This window comes from Castor canadensis, chromosome 7 (assembly GCF_047511655.1).
Source record: "Castor canadensis chromosome 7, mCasCan1.hap1v2, whole genome shotgun sequence".
Taxonomy (NCBI): Eukaryota; Metazoa; Chordata; class Mammalia; order Rodentia; family Castoridae; genus Castor; species Castor canadensis.
In genome coordinates, this window is record NC_133392.1 from 125,067,241 (window position 1) to 125,086,766 (window position 19,526).

At 33.8% G+C, this 19,526-nt stretch overlaps 1 protein-coding gene across 7 annotated transcripts in view; it reads left to right on the forward strand.

The window, feature by feature from the left end:
* Spata6 (spermatogenesis associated 6) overlaps positions 1-19,526 on the forward strand; it is a 129,329-nt gene that overhangs the window by 69,525 nt on the left and 40,278 nt on the right. For 4 of the 7 annotated variants that reach the window (XM_074080192.1, XM_074080189.1, XM_020186361.2 and 1 more), the window contains 2 exons: positions 15,319-15,503; positions 18,610-18,709. The exons of 1 other annotated variant lie outside the window; for it this stretch is intronic. In XM_074080192.1, the coding sequence (XP_073936293.1) occupies positions 15,319-15,503; positions 18,610-18,709 (285 nt within the window). The remainder of the gene's footprint in view (positions 1-15,318; positions 15,504-18,609; positions 18,710-19,526) is intronic. 2 more of the 7 variants (XM_074080190.1, XM_020186362.2) reach the window with 1 other exon arrangement.

Below are 19,526 nucleotides of genomic sequence, written 5' to 3' on the forward strand. Positions count from 1 at the left end.
AAACCATCTTACTGAAATTGAGAAGCAAAAGTAGCTTAAGGCAGAACTGTAAAATACGTGTGGAACTATGTGGTTGATTTCTGGTAACCTTAAACCCCTCAGGTCCTTGCATACTTAGTACTGCCTTATCACACTAGATTCTGGCACTCACCTTCAGGCCATCTCACCTTTACTTTTTAGAATTTAGTCCCTCTACTTACCTAAAAGGTCTTAACAGGCTTTTTTGCTCAAAGTTTTTTTTTTCCATCTTAACCTTGTTTCTTTTGGGGTTCAGAAGCAGTTGGCTTTCATGTTTTCCTGACTCTGAGAGCCCATCACTTATTTTGGAGTCTTTGTATATCCTTTTGTTTCTGCTTTCAAATCAGTCAGTTCTTTCCCAAGCAAACCCTTTCTACCACTCCCCCATAGCTTTATATAACGGACAAAAATTATGTAAATCTTATTATTTACACCTTGCTCTTTTGATACGTATAAGTTGTGAAATGATTAAATCTAACATCATTTACCTTATATTTTATATTTATATTACCTTATATATATTTTTGTAGTAAGAGCATTTAAGATCTACTCAGAAATTTTCAAGTATTCAGTACATCATTGTTAACTGTAGTAGCCATGCTTTACAATAAACCTCCAGAATTTATTGACCATCTAACTAAAACTTTGTAATTTTTGACCATCTTCCCATCATTATTCTACTCTCTGATTCTATAAGTTTGACTATTGTAGAGTTCACATATATATGAACTTATCTGATATTTGTCTTTATGTACCTGGTTTACTTCACTTACATAATGAATTCCAGGGTCATGGACGTTGTTGCAAAGGACAGGATTTCCTTTGTTTTGAAGGCCAAATAGTATTTTATATTTATATATATGTGTATATATATATATATATATATATATATGTGTGTGTGTGTATATATATATATATATATATATATATATATATATATATATATCACATTTTCTCATCCCTTTGTCTGCTAATGGACACTTAAGTTGAGCTCATCACTTTCTTGAAACCCCTTGCTAAATAAAATAAAAGCCAAAACAGGGTCTTAATCTTTTTCTTTCTTGCTACTTTCCTAGAGATAAAAGCTTGAAAGTAATGTGGTCTGTTTTCCAATCTATTGCTTGCCACAATTTTATTATATGTTTTGCCATTGTTTTATATGGATCTTAAATTTTCTATCCCAAAGTATCTGTTCACTTGTTGCATGCTTCCAACTGATATGCTAAGCATATTTAGATTTCTGTAAAGGGCAGTACATTAGGATACCAATTTCTGAATGGCTTAATTTGCTATACATGTAAACCTCCAAACTTCAGAAGCTAAATATAGTAGAAATTTAAGTTTTACTCATGTAACAACTAAATTGCAAATGCTTTGGATCTGCATCTGATTTTCTCTATATGGCAACCCACCTTATGGCTTTGCCTTACCCTAGGGCCTTGCTGTTGTCTTCATATGGTAGGAGATGGAAAACACAGAGAAAGCATATATGCTTCCTAAAAGCCTGGGCTAGTAATTAAAACTTAACTTTCTTGCTTATATTTTGTTGTTAAAAATTAATGACATTCCCTCCTGTGATGCAAAGATTGCTTCTTAGCAACTTCTGGAGGAGGGAAAGATGATTTGTGGTAGATATCAAACAATTTCTATTACATGTAGAATGTTCTGTCCCTTTCCAACCACAACTTCTCTTTTTCTCTTTAAAAAGATTCCGTAAAATCTTTTTTTTTTTTTAGCAAACTAGAAATCATCTCTACCTTCATGGATATTTTATAGTAGTGTATGGGGATATTTGGAAAATTCATACTCATTTGAGGCTGTGGTAAATGCTATGGAGAGCATACATAGTACTTTAACATTATCATGTTAGTCAGATTTGTGTTACTATAACAAATAACTGTGGTAATTACCTTGTAAAGTGAAAGGGATTATTTCTGGTTTACCATTTTGGGGATTCCAGTCTACAGCTGATTGGTCCCATTGTTTTTGTAAGCAACATATCATGGTAGAAGCACATGGCAGAGCAAACTCATTTAGATAATAGTCACAGAGCATAAGAGAGGAGGAAGATGGCTTGGTTCCACTATCTCCTTCAAGGGCATGCCCCCAATGACCTAAAGATGTCCCACTAGGCTCCACTTCTTAAAAGCACCACTCCAAATAGCACCATTCTGAGTGTCAAGCTTTTAAAATGTTGCCCTTTGGGTGACATTTAATATCTAAGCTATAATAATTATATACTAAGAGGATTTGACCTGGTCAAGGAGACTGGAAAAGGCATCTTGAGGACCTTGACCTCTGAAAATGAAAAGGGATTTTTTCATGTAAAAGGAAAGAGAAAAGTATGTGCAAGGGAAAAAGAGAGTAGAGCATTTATAAAACTTCAGTGGTTAAGCAGTTAAAAGGTCAGTGTTTCAAGAAGTGAAGTTATGAGTAGGTGCACAGTTTAAATTGAAATTAGACAAACAGGTAGAGATCAAATCATGTAAGCTATATTAGGAATTTTGGCAATTATTCCAAGTACAATGGAAAGCAGAAAATGAAATTGTTTTAAACAGCTGGTGATGTGGTTAGTCTGGATTGCAGTATAGAAAATAAACTGGACTGGGAAAAAGGTTGATACTGGTAGACAAATTAGTAGGTTATTAGTAGGTTATTTAATAGTCAAGACATGAAGATGGCTAACGTTAGGTTGGTTGTAATGGAGATTAACATCAGTAGAGATATTAGACAAATATTTAAACTATGTTCTCATAAAGAAAAAGTTAATATTGTAAAGCTGTTATTATGCCTTGATTAATTTAAAAATCAATAGGTTCCCAATAATATTTATAAACATTTTTAAAACTCCAGTAATTAGGAAAAAATAGCCAGGAAAACTTTGAAAACAGGGAGTATTTTTTTTCTTTCTTTTTTTTTTTTATTTGCTGTGCTGGGTAGGGGTACATTGTGGCATTTACAAAAGTTCTTACAATATATGAAATGTATCATACTTGCTTTAATCCCCTCCATCATTCCTCTTTATCCCCCCATTCCTGGAGTAGTTTCAACACATATCTTTTTCCTGTTTACATTCATGTATACACAGTATTTGCAACATATTAACCATCTATACCCTTTCCCCACCTCTTTCCCCTTCCTGTTGTATCAATCTTCCCTGCCCCCCAAACAGGAGCTGTTCCACTCTCCTGTTCCCCAATTTTGCAAAAGAGAGAAAAAAAGAAATGACATTTTTGCATAAGATAGTTTTATAGGGAATTTCCTTGTGGCACGTCCATGTATATATGTAGTATAGTCCAGTTTGGTTCATCTTCTCAATTTTTCTTCTTTCTACTTTAGTCCCTTTCTTATGGTTAAAAACTCTGTATTCATTCTTGTATAGAGAGTACATCAGCCATATTCACCTTGTCTTTTTTCTTTTACCCTCCTCCTCTTGTATGTGATTTCCCCTTAGCATGACCTGTTTTTCATAATATTGCTGCCTTTATATCAGATCTGTATTCCACATATGAGAGAAAACATGCAGCCTTTGGTTTTCTGAACCCAATGAAGAGGATGTTCTCCAGATCCATCCATTTACCTAAAAATGACAAAATTTCATCCTTCTTTGTGGATGAATAAAATTCTGTTGTATATAAACACCAAATTTTCTTATTCCAGTCATCAGTAATGGGGCATCTTGGCTGCTTCCATAGCTTAGCTATTATGAATAATGCTGCAATAAACATGGGTGTGCAGGTGCCTTTGTTGTAACTTGACTTACAATATTCTTTCAGGTATATCCCTAAGAGTGGAATTGCTGGTTTGTATGGCTGTTCTAATTCTTCTTTTTTGAGGAGTCTCCATACTGGACAGCAGGAAGTATTAAAAGGAGATTATTTGTTCGTTGTTAAGAATGATCCTTAGATTCTTTTATTTTCTCAACTCAGTGTTTGATGACATGACTTAGGGAGACAAGAAAATGTGTAGGAACTCTTTTGGAGTTCATACAATGTTAAATTCTTTTCCAAATTCCTGTTAGCTTGTTTAGGCTTTGGATTAAAAATCCAAAGCCTATAAACAGAGCCAATGATTAAAAATCAACCATATGGCACTTGTGTATTCTGAAGATGGTTTAACATTAAGAAGTTTTTGAGCTTTTGTCTCCAGCAGGTCAGATGAGAATGAAAATGGACAGGAGGAAGAACAGAGGCCTGTTCTCTTCAAAATTAGAAACTGATCCAATGGAAGAGCATGGGACAGGAGATGAGGAATAGTGGGATAAATGCCATTTTTAAATTTTCACATTTTTTTATTTGCCTTGGCCAGCAAATCCTTTAAGGAAGCAATTTTTGAAATCTGAACTTTTTTGTTTTGGAATTTTTGCCAATGCTTTTAGGAAGTGTAGACCAATGGAAATATGGGATTTTGCTTCATTTTATTCTAGGGTACCTTTTAAATGAACAGTTTTGTTCATATAAAATAATCTCAGATGTGGGCTGGAGGTGTGGCTCTAGCAATAGAATGCCTGCTCGCTTTGTTCTAACAAAGTGCAAAGCCCTGAGGTCAAACCCCAGTCCAAACAGAAACAAAAACCAAACAAAACAAACCCATAAATGTGTCTACTATGGTTCTAATATATCAATAATGAAATTATGTCATTTAGAAAAATAAGTATTTGATTTAAGATTATGAATTTAAAAGTGTGTACAGTGTAAAAAACCTTAATACATGTAAATAGCTTGAATCTACCTTGGAGGGAGCATGGACCTGCACTGAAACAAATCATAAAATCTTGGCAATGTTGGTCAAGTGTATTACTTGTGTACTTATGTGTTGGGATTTCGCCTAATGATTGGTTAGTTCAAATTAAAGACTTGAATATGCAATTCTGTAAAAATGGAAGGTTTGGAGGTGAGTCCCCCCAGAGGCAATTTCTCCCATGAGGAAGATAAGGTGTGGGGGGGGGGGAAGCTGGAGAAAGTCACCCACATCAAAGTTTTTAGTTTGAGGATGCTGTTGAAGTGAGAACAGGTGAAACCTGGTTCTTGGGTCTGGTTCAAGGAAGTAGTTAGTTATTTTTGCTATTCACTTCACTAGAAACTTCCTCTTACAGACTCAGGGCAAAAAGTGACAAAGAATTATTAGAAATAAGACACATATATCCCTAGCATACAAGTTTTCAAATCTGATCAGAAAATGAAAAGATTACTAAAAAGGGTTCTATATTGGTAGAAGACAAAATAAGTCAATATTTGGGAGTTTAACAAAGGAAATTGGAAGTTAGACTCAATGCCAAGACTCACTTCACCATTGTACTCGAGAGACCTTTGAGGAGGGAGGCTCAAGGGGTCTCAGAGGAATATGCTAAGTTGACCTGTGGCTAAGATCTTTGAGTCTATAGATCGTAATAGCTGCAGCAACGCTGAGTTTTTATGACATAATGCGGGAAGGGAGGATACTATCTCCACAGTAGTGTCTTTGAAAGGGAAAGATTAAGGGTAGATATTCATAGGGCTTGGGGGCTGAAGTGTTTTAAAGGGAGGGTTTTCAATTTAGGAATCCAATTGGCATAGTTTGTGATATAAAAGCTTAGGATTAACGAACACAAAAGCCAGAGACTTAAAGCAAGTTTTGATCAGGAAACTGATAAGGAAAGGATTCATCTAGGTGAGTGATCTGTTCTCTTGAGAAGAGGATCGTTTTGTGAAGATAGCTGATTTATGGTTGAGATATCTGTTGTTACAATAGTGATTCACTTGTTTGTAGTCTTATTTTCCTGGGAAAGAGTTTCTTTTTTTTTTTCTTACTATTCTTTAAAAATCTTTTCCTCTTTTTATTAGCATATATTAATTATACAAAGGGATTTCATGGTGATATTTATATGCACACATATAATGTATCATCCTTCTATCCATTTGATCAATTACTCTATTACTCCTCCATTTAAAAAATTATCAGTTCTCATGTATGCGTTTTATAGCAGTGCTATTCACAATAGCCAAACTGTGGAATCAACCTAGGTGTCCCATCAACTAATGAATGGATAAAGAAAATGTTGTACATATATAGAATTGGGTAATATCCAGCCGTAAAGAATGAAATTATGTTGTTTTCAGGAAAATGGATGGAACTGGAAATCAAATTAAGTGAAATAAACCAGACTGAGAAAGACAAATATTGCATATTCTCTCTCATATGCAGAATCTAGACATAAAAAAAGTGAATGACAAAAGCAAAATGGGGGGACTGTTTGAGGGAAGGAACCATCAGGAGAGAGGGAAGTAAAGGGAAGATGGTGAAGGGTCTTGAATATTATCCTGAACAAGAGTCTCTTAAGGAGCTCATGAGGAAGCAGGTGGGCCTTAGTTCTGTGTTCTGACTTTTAAGCCATACAGACTCAGGTGGTCTCAGGTCTCCTGTTGCACTAAGCTATATGTGTTTTTCCATTAGTGTCTTATACATTGTTTGTTGAGTTTATTCCTAGAAACCTTATAATTTGTTCCTATTTTAAATAGTCTTTTTTGTAAAATTACATTTTTTGTTTTACTTATATAGAGATTTGGAATTAATTTTTGCATAGCAATCTTAGATGTTCTTAAATTTTTGTAGAGGTGGGTAAATATCATCTACAAATTAATTTATTTTGGTTTTGCCTCTCAAATTGTATTTCTTTGTGTCTGGACTTAGTAGGCTGTTGGATGCAATGTTGAATAACAGCGGTCTTGGTGGCTGTGGCAGAGATCATTGAACTTGTTAGCTATCCTTGTGTTCTCATATTTGCAAGCCCTCTTGTGGGTGGATGATCCTAGTTTATGTCACTGGACTGTGTGTGGAAATTATATAGATCCTTCCAGGGTAAAGCATGGATGACTTGATATAAGGTCCCCTGTTACAGTGACAGTGGAGCCTCATGTTCTAGATGGTACTGTTATGGGTTGTTCATGACCCATTATCAAGGGTCTTTGAGCAGTTCAGTGCAGTGTAATTTCACTCGCTAGCCTGCTTTACCATACAGCAGAAGGAAAATGAACCTTAATATGTTCAAACTTAATTGGTACTCTAGCATAGCCTAATACGTTGTAGCATAGACTAATACACTGTGTATTATAGTCTTGCTCCTGTCTTTGACAGGATCATGATTAAGGTTTCATATATATGAGCTATTTGTAGTAGAGTTTTGTTAGATGTCCTTCAGCTTCTGATCTTTTGAGATAAGAATTTTTTTCTTTTGCAGTATTAGGGTTTGAACTCAGGGCCTTGTGCTTGCTATACCAGTTAAGCCAAATCTCTACCCCTTTTTGCTTCAGGTTATCTTTTAGATAAGATCTCTCCTTTTTTCCCTGTCTTATAACTTCAGTCCTCCTACTTGTGCCTCCCATGTAGCTAGGATTAGAGGCGCTCACCACCACATTTGCCTTGTTTGTTGATATGGTTTCTCTCTATTTTTTTTTTGCCTGTGCAAACCTCAAACCTCAGTCCTCTCAAGCTGCACCTCCTAAATAGCTGACATTGCAAGCATAAGCCATCACACCTAGCCAAGAATATTTTGCTGTAGTAAATAAATAGATTTTATAATTACCTCTCCTTATATTATTTGAATAAGCCCAACTTGGTCATTTTGTGTTCTTTTAATTTCTTAATGTTACAAATTTAATTTGTTAATATCTTATTTTTTGCATATGGTCATAAGTGAAGGTTATCTATAACTGTCTTTTCTCCTACTTTCTTGAGTGGTTTCCTTGTTATAATTACAACATTTGTTGGTATGTTTCCTTTGTTTTTGGGGAAGAGTTCATCATTTTGTTCCTTACCACTGTGAATTGGATTGTTGGTAAATCAGACTGTAAGCCCATCCTCTCTGGGACTTTCCTTTTATAAATCCTTTGAGACTTAGGCCCTAAGAATTTTCCGTTTGTTTTTGCCATTGATCACTGGTCTTGGATCCCTTCCCTCCTGCTTATTAAAGCTGTCTGACTTTGCTTCAGGTTTCTTTTGTGTAATGTGCACCTACCTCATAAGGTTGTTGTGAGAATTAAAGTTATTTTCCAGAAGCATATAATACTGGTTTAAGAGGACTGATATATTTAGGAATCATTTTATCATTTTTATTGTATAATTTTAGGATTTCTTTAAAATTCTGCTCCAGTATAATAAAAATTCATCTTCCTTAAATCAAACCAGATAGTAAGGATGTGAAATTTAAAATAAGATAGCAATTGATTATTCACTTTATGTAAGATTCACTAAGGGATGTTCTCAGGTACCTGCTGTCAGGTACCTGTACTTCTCTCCCTTCCAGAAACATACTGTCTTCTTGTCATCCTGTAACTTAGACCTGTACTGCACTTCTTTCCTACAAATTTTTTTCTCCAGTACTTCTCAGGTAGTGCCATTTAAATTACTTGTCTTTGTTAACTTTTCTGCCCTGTGACAAAGGAGAAACTTTAGACCATGGTGTGTAGTACCAGGCAGAAAGCTGAACATTTGTTGCAGAGGTGAATTTCTTGGTTTCCATTATACTTAGGAGATAATTCTTGTTTCCATTTGTTTCACCTTAAAGTTTATAAATATAAAAAATTTTATGGCTATTAATATGATTTAACCTATCAACTTACTATGGAAACATATTTCCAGGAATCTTAAGTGTGATAAAACCAAACCACTATATATCATAGATTTGAAAAGTATATCATTCATTAAAATGAATTTAGTGTGTATTTAGTGTGATTTTTTTATTTGTAATTAGATTTGTCTTTAAATATTAGAGTTAAAGTATTCGGATTTTAATCTTAACACATTTCAGCACTTAGAATATTGAAAATTATTTGTGAGATCATAGAAAAGACTAAAGAACTATTCTGATAGATGTTAAAGACCTTTTTATGCTTTAAATATAAATGCTATAGACAGGAAATAAACATTATTGTCTTGAGGCAAGTCTTCTAAAAAATGTTTTCACCAATTTTACCTCATCTAATTTTTTTATGGCAAACCTGCAAGATTTTTTCCAGTAGATTGATAAGGAAACTAAAGCTTAGATAGGGTAAATGATTTGGCCAGGGTCCCATAACCAACAGGGATTTGAACTCACCTTTTTGGACTTTAGGCCAGTGTTCCTAAGGAGTTACCCAAGAAATAGAAGTTATTTAGTGATGGGGTGAAGAGATATGATTCCATTTGATTTTTGAAAGAGAGTAATAACCTAATGGAAACTCACAATATCTGTGGAAAACTTTTCAAAGCTAAGGCTGAGGATTGAAAATTTGAAATGGATTTTTATCAAAGCTCTAGCACCTCATTACACCTCCCAACCCCCATTAGACTATGCTACTCCAAATACCTAGTCTAATTTCATGGAAAGAATATACTCTAGCTTAAACACACTCTTAGCAATAAATAATTGCACAGTTATTAATCAATTTAGTTCTAATTTCCTTTCTCATTTTTTATCATTATTTGTTTTTCATGTCTCCCATTCTGGATTGTCATCTTTTAGGTCTCCTGTTATATTTTTCTGTGGTCATTACCCCTACTTTATTCAGTACTTTACACATAGAAGGTGAATAATAAATGCTATTGAGTTACAACATTTAAGATTCTCTGATATTCTGTTTCACAATACTGTAGAAGTAGGTAAGTGATCCTGCTTTTTATTCAGTTTTCCTAATTTTTCCCTGTTCTGATGCTCTTTCTCCCCTTTCTTCTATTGGTGGTCTTGATTCCAATGCTGCTTCCTCGGAGACCTCCACTATTCACACCACTTGAATTCTTTTTGCCATTTTCACTGGGACATTTAGGATGCTTTCACATATCTTATTGTCAGTTACCTTTTTGTTTATACCCTGTCTCATCTGGATTATGAATTCAAATTCCTGTACCTCTCTAGATCTGAGTATTAGCTAATATGTTTAAGAATTATCAGTAAATTCTTAAAGAACAGAAATTTAGTGATAGTCATATAGAAAAGGCACTATTTAAAGCATTGCTGACTAGTTTGGGGAGAAAATTTGACCAAAAAAAGTGGTCTGTTAACTAATGTGAGTAAATAAGCATTGAAATTAATGAAGGGAAATGGCCCATATTTGTATATAGGTGAAGTGTCCCATATTTGTAAATAATTGTTGAATTCTGCCCTTTCTGTGAGTTCCTTATACCATACAGTGTTGGCCATGGACCTCCTTGATTTTGTTTTTAATATTCACTGTTTTTCCTTTGTCTATTTGAACACTTAATGATGGAGAAATTTTCGTTTTCTTCCTAGCTCACATTATTCCTCTCTTCTTCTCTCCAAGCGGGAGATTGCACCTAGAACCTGGTGCAGCATGTAGTCATGTGCTACATTCCACCCACAGATCGCATATTTCTTATTAGTCATGTATTCATTTAGGACTGTAACTGAGTTACTGGAACTATGTACTATTTGGTTCTGGGATGGGAGCACGAGTCCCTTAACTTGCTCACCATGTTTTATAATCCTGGAAATTAGGAAAAATTGCAGTACCATTGTAGCAAAAGGCTGTTTTGTACAGTGTTTTAATAATAAATGACTTAAGCTTATTGTTTAATTAATTTATACATTTAGACATTTTGGAAGATACTTTAAATAAATTATGGCAAATCTATAAGATAGCTACTATTAGCTATTACCCCATCTTATACACGGGAGAAATAAGTCTGAGAAAGATTAACTTTCTCTTTCTCTCTCTCTCTCTCTTCCTCTCCCCTTTCTTACTCTAGCAGGGGCTTGCCTGGCTTCTCAATTCTCCTATCTTGGATTATAGGCATGTACCACCACATCATGTTTAGCATTAGCCTTCTTAAAGGTCAAACATTTAATAAAAAGCACTGCTACAATATAAGCTCTTAAAGGCAGGGACTTTGTTATGGTTATTGTTGTAGTCCCAACACAGTTAGTACCTGGAACTCAAATATTTGTTAAACAAATCCAATTCCTCTCCTCTCATTCTCTCTTCAACTCAACCTCAATTTTTCTCTTTCATTACTCCATCCATGTTACTTTTGTTTGTATCACTAATGACTCATTATTCTAACATCCAGTCTTTCTGACTTGACCTATCAACAGTTGTCTTAATCTATTTTCTGTTGCAATAATAGAGTTCTTGAGACTAGGTGATTTATAAAGAACACAGTATTATTTTAGCTTACAGTCTTGGAGGCTGGAAGTCTCAAGATCATAGGTGGCCACATCTGGGTAGGCCCTTGTACATGGTGGGAAAGTGGAAGCATATGTGGATGAATGTGGAAGAGTGAGCACAAGGAGTGACACACTCGCTATTTCCTTGCTAAGTTTCAAGCCTGACCTGCTCTCCAACTCCCAGGCTCCTTTGGGAATGCTCTTCCCGCCTTGTCTCCATGACAGGTTGCTGTGTGTGTATATGTATGTGTGTACATGTATTTGCTTTAATACCAATACTTACTGCTCATTTGGCTTAGAAAATTGTTTTACTGTTTTTAATAGTAACTGTACACATTAGTGGGTTTCAGTATGACAGTTGCATACATGCATATGTCATGCCTTAGTCATATACACTTCTTTACTTCCATTCCTTCCTTGCCCCTCTTTGCTTTTCCCCCTCTTCCCCTTCTCTGTATCCATCTTCTTTTTTCAGGTCATATTTTTTTTTTTTTAGTTTCCACATATGAGGGAAAATATGTGATACTTATCTTTTTGTGTCTGGCTTATTTTTTCTTAACATGGTGACCTATGGTTCCATATTCCTGCACAACATGCTGTGATTTCACTTTTGTTTCTGGCTGAATAATAATCCTTCAGATATATCCCCCATGTTTTTTTTTTGTAAAAAATTTTATTTATTTATTGTTGTACTGGGAGTACATTGCGAAATTCACAAAAGTTCTTACAATATATTCAATTAAGTTTAATTCATCATTCTCCTTTATCCCTCTTCCTCCCATTCCTGGAGTAGGTCTCATTTTCCCATTAAATACATGTCTACACAGTATTTGCACCATATTCACCCTCCTATACCCTTTTCATTATCCTCCCCCTCCTACTGGTACCAAACCCCAAACAGGATGTGTTCTTCCCTCCTGTTCTCCAATTTTGTAAAACAAAAAAAATTTTTTTTCTATTTGCTTAAGATAGCTATTCAGGGAGTTTTCCTTGTGACATTTCCATGTATATATGTATTATAACCCCAACTGGTTCATCTCCCCCATTTTTTCCTTTCTACCTTAGCCCCTATCTTATGGTGATTTAAACAGGTTAAAATATTCTATGTTCATTCTTGTATAGGAAGTACATCAACCGTATTCACCTTTTTAACTTCCTTCTTTTACCCTCTGTTATGACCTCCCTTTAGGGTGGCTTGTTTTTCCATAATATTTCTTGTATTTGTATTAGGTTTATATTTCACTTACGAGGGAGAACATGAAGCTTTTGACCTTCTGAGCCCGGCTAACTTCACTTAAGATGATGTTCTTCAGTTCCATCCATTTACCTGCAAATAACAAAATTTCATTCTTCTTTATTGCTGAATAAAATTCCATTGTATATAAATACCACATTTTCTTAATCTGTTCATCAGTAGGGGAGTATCTTGGCTGTTTCCATAGCTTAGCTATTATTAATAATGTTGCAATAAACATGGGTGTGCAAGTGCCTTTATTGTAACCTGACTTACATTCCTTTGGGTATATCCCTAGGAATGGTATTGCTGGATCATATAGTTCTATTTTTAGTTTTTTGAGGAGCCTCCATACTGTTTTCCATAGTGGTTGTACTAATTTACATTCCCACCAGCAGTGTATCAGGGTTCCTTTTCCCCCACATCATCCCAACATTTGTTGTTGTTCCTGTTTTTGATGGTAGCCATTCTAACAGGAGTGAGGTGGAATCTTAATGTGGTTTTGATTTGCATTTCCTTTATGGCCAGCGATGTTGAGCATTTCTTCCTTTTCTTTTCTTAGAAAACTGTCTTTATTCATGTAGTAGGTTGTTTGGAGTAAATACTCACCATGCATAAAGGAACTGAAATTAACAATGTAAATGCCATGCTATATTTAGCCTAGGCTCATTGCACAGCTTGGCTTTTGTGAATGGTACTGCAATAAATATAGGTGTGAAGGTAAATCTTTTCATTATTTTGACTTTATTTTCTTCAGGAGTGGTATAGCTGAATCATATGGTAGTAGTAGTTTTAGCTTTTTGAAGAACATCCATACTTCTTCCCTAAGGGCTGTAGTATAGTAGTTTACATTCTCACCAACAATGTATAAGGGGTCCTTTTATTCTGCATCCACACCAGTACTTTTATTAAAATAATGGCTATTACAACTAGGTTGATGTGGAATCTCAGTGTAGTTTTGATATCTATTTCCCTAATGGCTAGTGCATTTTTTCATATATTTATTGATCATTCGTATTTCTTTTCAGAAGTGTATGTTGAGATCATTTGCCCATTTATTGATTGGGTTACTTATTCTTTTGTTGATAACTTTTTTGAGTTCATGTATTCTAGATATTGGTTCTCTGTCAGCTAGCAAAGAATTTGACTCATTCAACAGGTTGTTATTTCACTTGTTTCACTGTTTCTTTTTCTGTGCAGAATCTCATTGGATAGCACAGGATGGCCTTGAACTCACTGTATAGCCCAGGCTGCCTCAAACTCACAGTTCTCCTGTCTCAACCTTCCTAATGTTGGTATTACAGATGTGTCACACCACACCCTGCCTGAAGCTTTATAATTTGATGTAACCCTAGTTGTCAATCTCACTTTTATTTCCTGAATTATTGGAATCATATTCAGGAAATCATTGTCTTTGCCTGTATCTTAAAGTGTTTTGTCTATGTATTCCTTTAGTAGATTTAAAGTTTCAGGTCTTAAGGACTTTGATCTACTTTGAGTTAATTTTTTGTAAAGGGGAGAAATAGGGATTTGGTTTCAGTCTTCGACATGTGGATATTTAGTTTTCCCAACACCATTTGTTAAAGAGGATATCTTTTGTTCTTCGACATGTGTTTGTGACAACTTCATTGAGAATCAGATGACTAGTTGTTTGGGTTTATTTCTGGGTCATCTGTTCGTCTACTTGCCTATTTTTATGGTACTACCATGCAGTTTTTGTTACTATGGGTCTGGAGTATGTTTCAAAATCAGATAGTGTGATGCCTTCAGCATTGCTCTTTTGCTTGGGATTGCTTTGGATATTCAGATCATTTTGTGCTTCCATATGAATTTTAAGATTATTTTTTCTAGTTCAGTGAAGAATGACATTGGTGTTTTGGTGGGGATTGCATTAAATCTGTAGATCACTTACAGTGTAATATGGCCATTTTAACAATATTCCAATCCATGAACCTAGGAGGTCTTTCTATCTTCAAGTGTCTATTTTCTTCTTCACTGTTTTTTAATTTGCTCTGTAGAAGTCTTTCCCCTCCTTGGTTGGATTTATTCCTAGGTTTATTCTTTGTTTGCTTGTTTTGTTTTGCTTTGCAGCTGTTAAGGAGGTTGCTTTCCTGATTTCTTTGTCAGCAAGTTTGTCATTGGTGTATAGAAAAGCTACTTTGCTAAATTTATTAGTTCGAAGAGTCTTTTGGTATCGTCTTTAGGGTTTTTGAAATGTACTATCATCTCATCTGCAAACAGGGATAATTTGACTTCTTCCTTTTCTGTTGATATCCCTTTTTATCTCTTTTACTTGCTAAAATTTAAAGTACTTTGACTTAGGTCCTGTAGTGCTTATGAAAATCTTAGGTTTTTATTAAGATGTTCTCTTCTCCCTAAGACCTCTGCTGATTATCTCATTTAAAATGACAAACTCCTTTCTGAATGCTTTTTCCATCCCACCCATCAGCACTTCTTGTCTCCTTGTTCACTTTATTTATTTGCATGGTACTTTAATATCCTTTGAAGAACTTTATATTTTATTTAGCTATCATGGTGTGTTGTATATTTTACATCTGTTTCTTCTTGCTCGAGTGAAATTTTTGCCTTTGCCAGAATATAAGTCCTGTGAGGGCAGAAATTTATTCTTTTGTCTATCCTGATTTATTCGCTCATCCCTAGAAATAAATGAAGCAATGAGGGACTATTAGAACTAGAATTTGATCATGCTTTGCTTTGCCTCATAGCTAAACTAAGCTATGATTTGGTTTATGCATATGTTTTCCTTATTTTATACATATACACCTACCTCTATGCCAATCCCACCCTTACTCAAAAGCCTTTTAAATAAGATTACATTATGTTATACACATAGTATGTGTGTATGTTTGTGTATATATATATATATATATATATATGTATCTATTATATATATTTTTTAAAAAAACAGGTTGTCAGGACATCTCATGGGAGAGATTTTGATGACTCATTAGAAAAGTGTGAAGACTATTTGAACTCAAGGCCATGTATGAAGCCCCAGCATTCAGCGAGGACCTTATTAGTCCACTCAGCACCCTCAACAGTGCCGAAGCATTGTACAAGCCCTGTGTTAAATAGAGTATCTCTCAGGGAAAGGTAATGTGTAGTCTATTCCTCTGCTAATCTTTTGAATAATCAGCCTTAGAAACAAGTGAGAAGTGATTATTTCTAAAAGTATAATTTGATTTTGAGTCTTAATTAAATTGTTTTTTTTTAAGAGTATATTACATATTACTATAGATTTGACCCTAGATCAGTTTACTAAAACCTAATTTATTAACCAGATGTGGGTCTTCTTAAACTTAGTTAGTGTAGTTCTTAAAAGTGAATTTAAGTATATGATAGCTTTTGGTAGATTTATAGATGTTTATTATTATAGGCATGCCTTAAATATAAAAATAGTCAAGGTTTTATTTTCCAGTTAGTCATAATGATGACCTATATGTTGTTGGATGGCGTATAGTTTTCTCATTTATCCTCCCCCCAAATACCCAAGAGAATCTTAATCATGTAAAGATTTTAGCTGTACCTCTAAAAATTCTTTGGCAACCCAAGTCAGATATTTATAATTTACATATGAATGAAATCATTTCTCCTCATAAGATTTTTAAAAATCTAAGTAGGAAATTCCTCGCCTCTGCTACAAATAGTAACATTTATGTTTTTGTCATAAATTTTAAAAATGGTTATTCAAAAATTTTTATAGGAAATTTGGAAAACTAGCATGACCCAGTGGCTCACACCTGAGATCCTAAGCTACTTGGGAGACTGAGATTGGGAGGATTGCTGTTCGAGGCCAGCCCAGGAGATTTTTTTACTTTATTGGTGTATACAATTTTCTTTCAGCCTTTGGTTCCTCCCTTTTCAGTTTGATAAATTCTTCATTGAGGGTATATTCAAAATTTCTTCATTGAAAGGTCAACCATCTTCTTATTTATATTTCAGTTGTAGAGGTGACTTAAAGTAGAAAGACGCATTTACACCTTATATTTATGCTGAGTAGATATGATTAATTTCTTTGCTAGAACAAAATGAGTGTTTTTAATATTAAACATTACCTATTTTACCTAAACTTGAGTGAGAAAATGTAATGGCAGTCAGTCACTGGTGCTCATGCCTGTAATCCTAGCTACTTGAGAGGCTGAGATTGGAGGATTGCAGTCTGAGGACATCCCAGGCAAATGGTTTAGATGACCCCATCTCCAAATAATAGCCAGAGAAAAATTGACTGGAGGTGTGGTTCAAATGGAAGAGTTACTACACTGCAAGTACAAAGCCCTGAATTCAAACCGCAGTCCCACCAAAAAATAAAAATAGAATATGATGGCAATTTAATTTTGCTCTCACCAAAATAAATTAATGAAAATTCTATTCAGGTACTTTCTAGGGTAAGCATGATAATTTTTAAAAAAAATTTCGTTAGGGAAGAATACTTCTATTTTGAGTAGACTTTCTAAAAATGATCTAAATTTAATCTATAAACAAAAATAAAATGTTTTTAGGACACATTACTAGTAACAAAACATTTTATGCTTTTCAGCACTTGTACCACATCATTAAATACAGGAGATTCTCTGATCTGTTGGTTTTTCTAGGTCACTGAGCAGTATAATTGCAGGGTGTTTATAAAATCTATTGAAATCAGTAACCAATTAAATTGATGCAAATATATATTGTATTCCCAGCAAAATTAGGAATTTTGCTTGGAAGCTATTGGAACAACATATAGCCACAGGGATTTAGTTGCATGAATATTCATTGACATCAAATAAATATCCTTTAGATTTTACTAATGATGATGAATTAATCTTAATAAACAGATTTCATTAATGATGACAACTTAATCATGCCTCTTAATAAACAGATTTTAAAAACTATCAGTGGCCTTAAAGAAATAAAACCTTTTATTATAGTAAAGGTGCTTTTTGCTTTGAAACCATTAAAAAGTACATCCAATAAAGTTAGCATACCATCAAATTGCTTCAATTTTGATTTTGTTTCAGAAGCACTTTTCAAAGTATAAATATTAATATTATTTGAAATTTGTATTAGACTTTACAACTGTTACTAAAATTAGACTTAAGAAATATTAACATACTTAATTCAAAAAGGATCTGATATTCTTTTGACTCATGCTTCAAGTTTTAATTTTTGTAACTAATGATTGGTAGGCAAGCATTCCTTATACCACAGCACAGACTAGTGGATCCTTTAATAGTGTCAGGGAAGAGATTCACTTGGAGCTACATAGTTGGATCTCAGATTTCTAAGACTTGCTACATATCTTACAAATAACTGTTCAGCCAGTAATTTTGCATAGGTGCAGTTGATCCTTTTACATATGTAGGAGATTACATTTTGGGTAGAGTTGATTATTGATTTTTGATTATTCTTTGTAAGAACAAACAGAGAAAGAAAAAGATTTAAACAACAAATTAACATTTTACCTATTTTTATAAAGGAATTTTTAATATTACTTCATTTTATATAATAATTAGATGTATCTGGAAATTTTCATTATTACTTATAAAAATCAAAGTAGCTTAATTATATCATTATATCTTTAATTCTAACCTGGAAACTCTAATAATAGTCAAATTTTTTTTACCTTTATCTCACTATTTCTTTCTTTTTAAAATATGGTTAACCTATAGCAGAGACTATGGAGGTGCTATCAGCTATTTTGAGAAGGGACCATTTTATTTTCATGTTCCCTGTATTCTGAAAGAGTAGGAACATGATTGGTTTCTAAATCACATTTTCATCTATTTTATTTCATTTCATAAAATGCAGAAAGGTAATTCTTTCATATAATTTTAGAGAATATGATTAAACTAATGTCAGATGCATTATACATGGGATTGTTGTTTTATGGTAAAATCCATATCTTAATTTGGAGATAAATCTCTAAAGAATATGTTTGCAAACCTTAAAATGACTCCCAAATGTGAGTCAAATTATTAAGACTGTTTTTTAAATGTATTGTGAAGACTTAATATAACAGAGAATAAGTGCTAATTTTGCTAATTTTGGTCTAAGGAAGGAAATACATTATTTCAGTCTTATATATGTTATCATAGAGGGGTAATAAAAGTGATTTTCAGTGTCTGGTGTTTGAAGCGGAAATTTTGAAAAAAAAAATCGTCTCCGTCTCTACAAGTTACTTCTGTCTTTTTTTGTTGTTGTTTTTTTATGCCTACAGATTCCATTCTGATTGGTGTTCACCTTCAAACTGTGATGAGATCCATGACCGGGTAAAAAATATCTTGAAATCCCATCAGGCTCATCCAAGACATTTATATGTTAGTTTCTAAAATTTTCTTTTGAAGGCTTTCTATAATAAGGCAGGAAAACTACCTAAAAATGCTTAATGCTTGCAACATTTAGTCATTGAGAAGAAAAAAAGCATCCTACATTTGAAAGAAGTCATTGAGTTTGCTACAAGCAACACACCTAACTTCCTGCTTGACATAAATCATGCAAGATGTTTACATTGATCATCTAAACTGTAAAGTCTTACTGATCATTACCTTATGAATAGTCAGTAAGTACTGACTTCATGATAATTATTTCAAAGCCTTCAAAATATGGGAACTCTTACTTTATCCCAGTATTAAATAATTTCATTTGATGAAAATATATATAATTCTGAATGGTAGCATAGAGGGAGGGGATAAGAAGCATATATTTTGAAGAAGCTTCTCAGCTCGTTTATATGTTAAAGAAATAACTCAAAAGAGGAAAAGAGCAGGTCCGTTTACCAGGTTTAATATTAGAGATATAAACATGAGAGTATTTTCTAAGGTAAGGTAAAGAAACATTGACATGCATGACAGCTGGGAGACAATCACAGTATATTCTTTTTGTATTTGATTTCTTGTTTTTCTCATAAGCTTAAAAATACTCATTTTTCATTATACTTAAACACTTACCTTGTAAATAGCATATGAGTTATTTTTTCTTAAATGAAAATCTAGTATTTTAATGTAGGTTTATATGGATTAATAAAAAATTTGAATAATTAATTTTCTTTTTATTAACTTCTTTTTTTGGTCAAGACTGGGGTCTGAACTGAAGGCCTTGCCCTTGTTATGCAGGTGCTCTACCACTTAAACCATA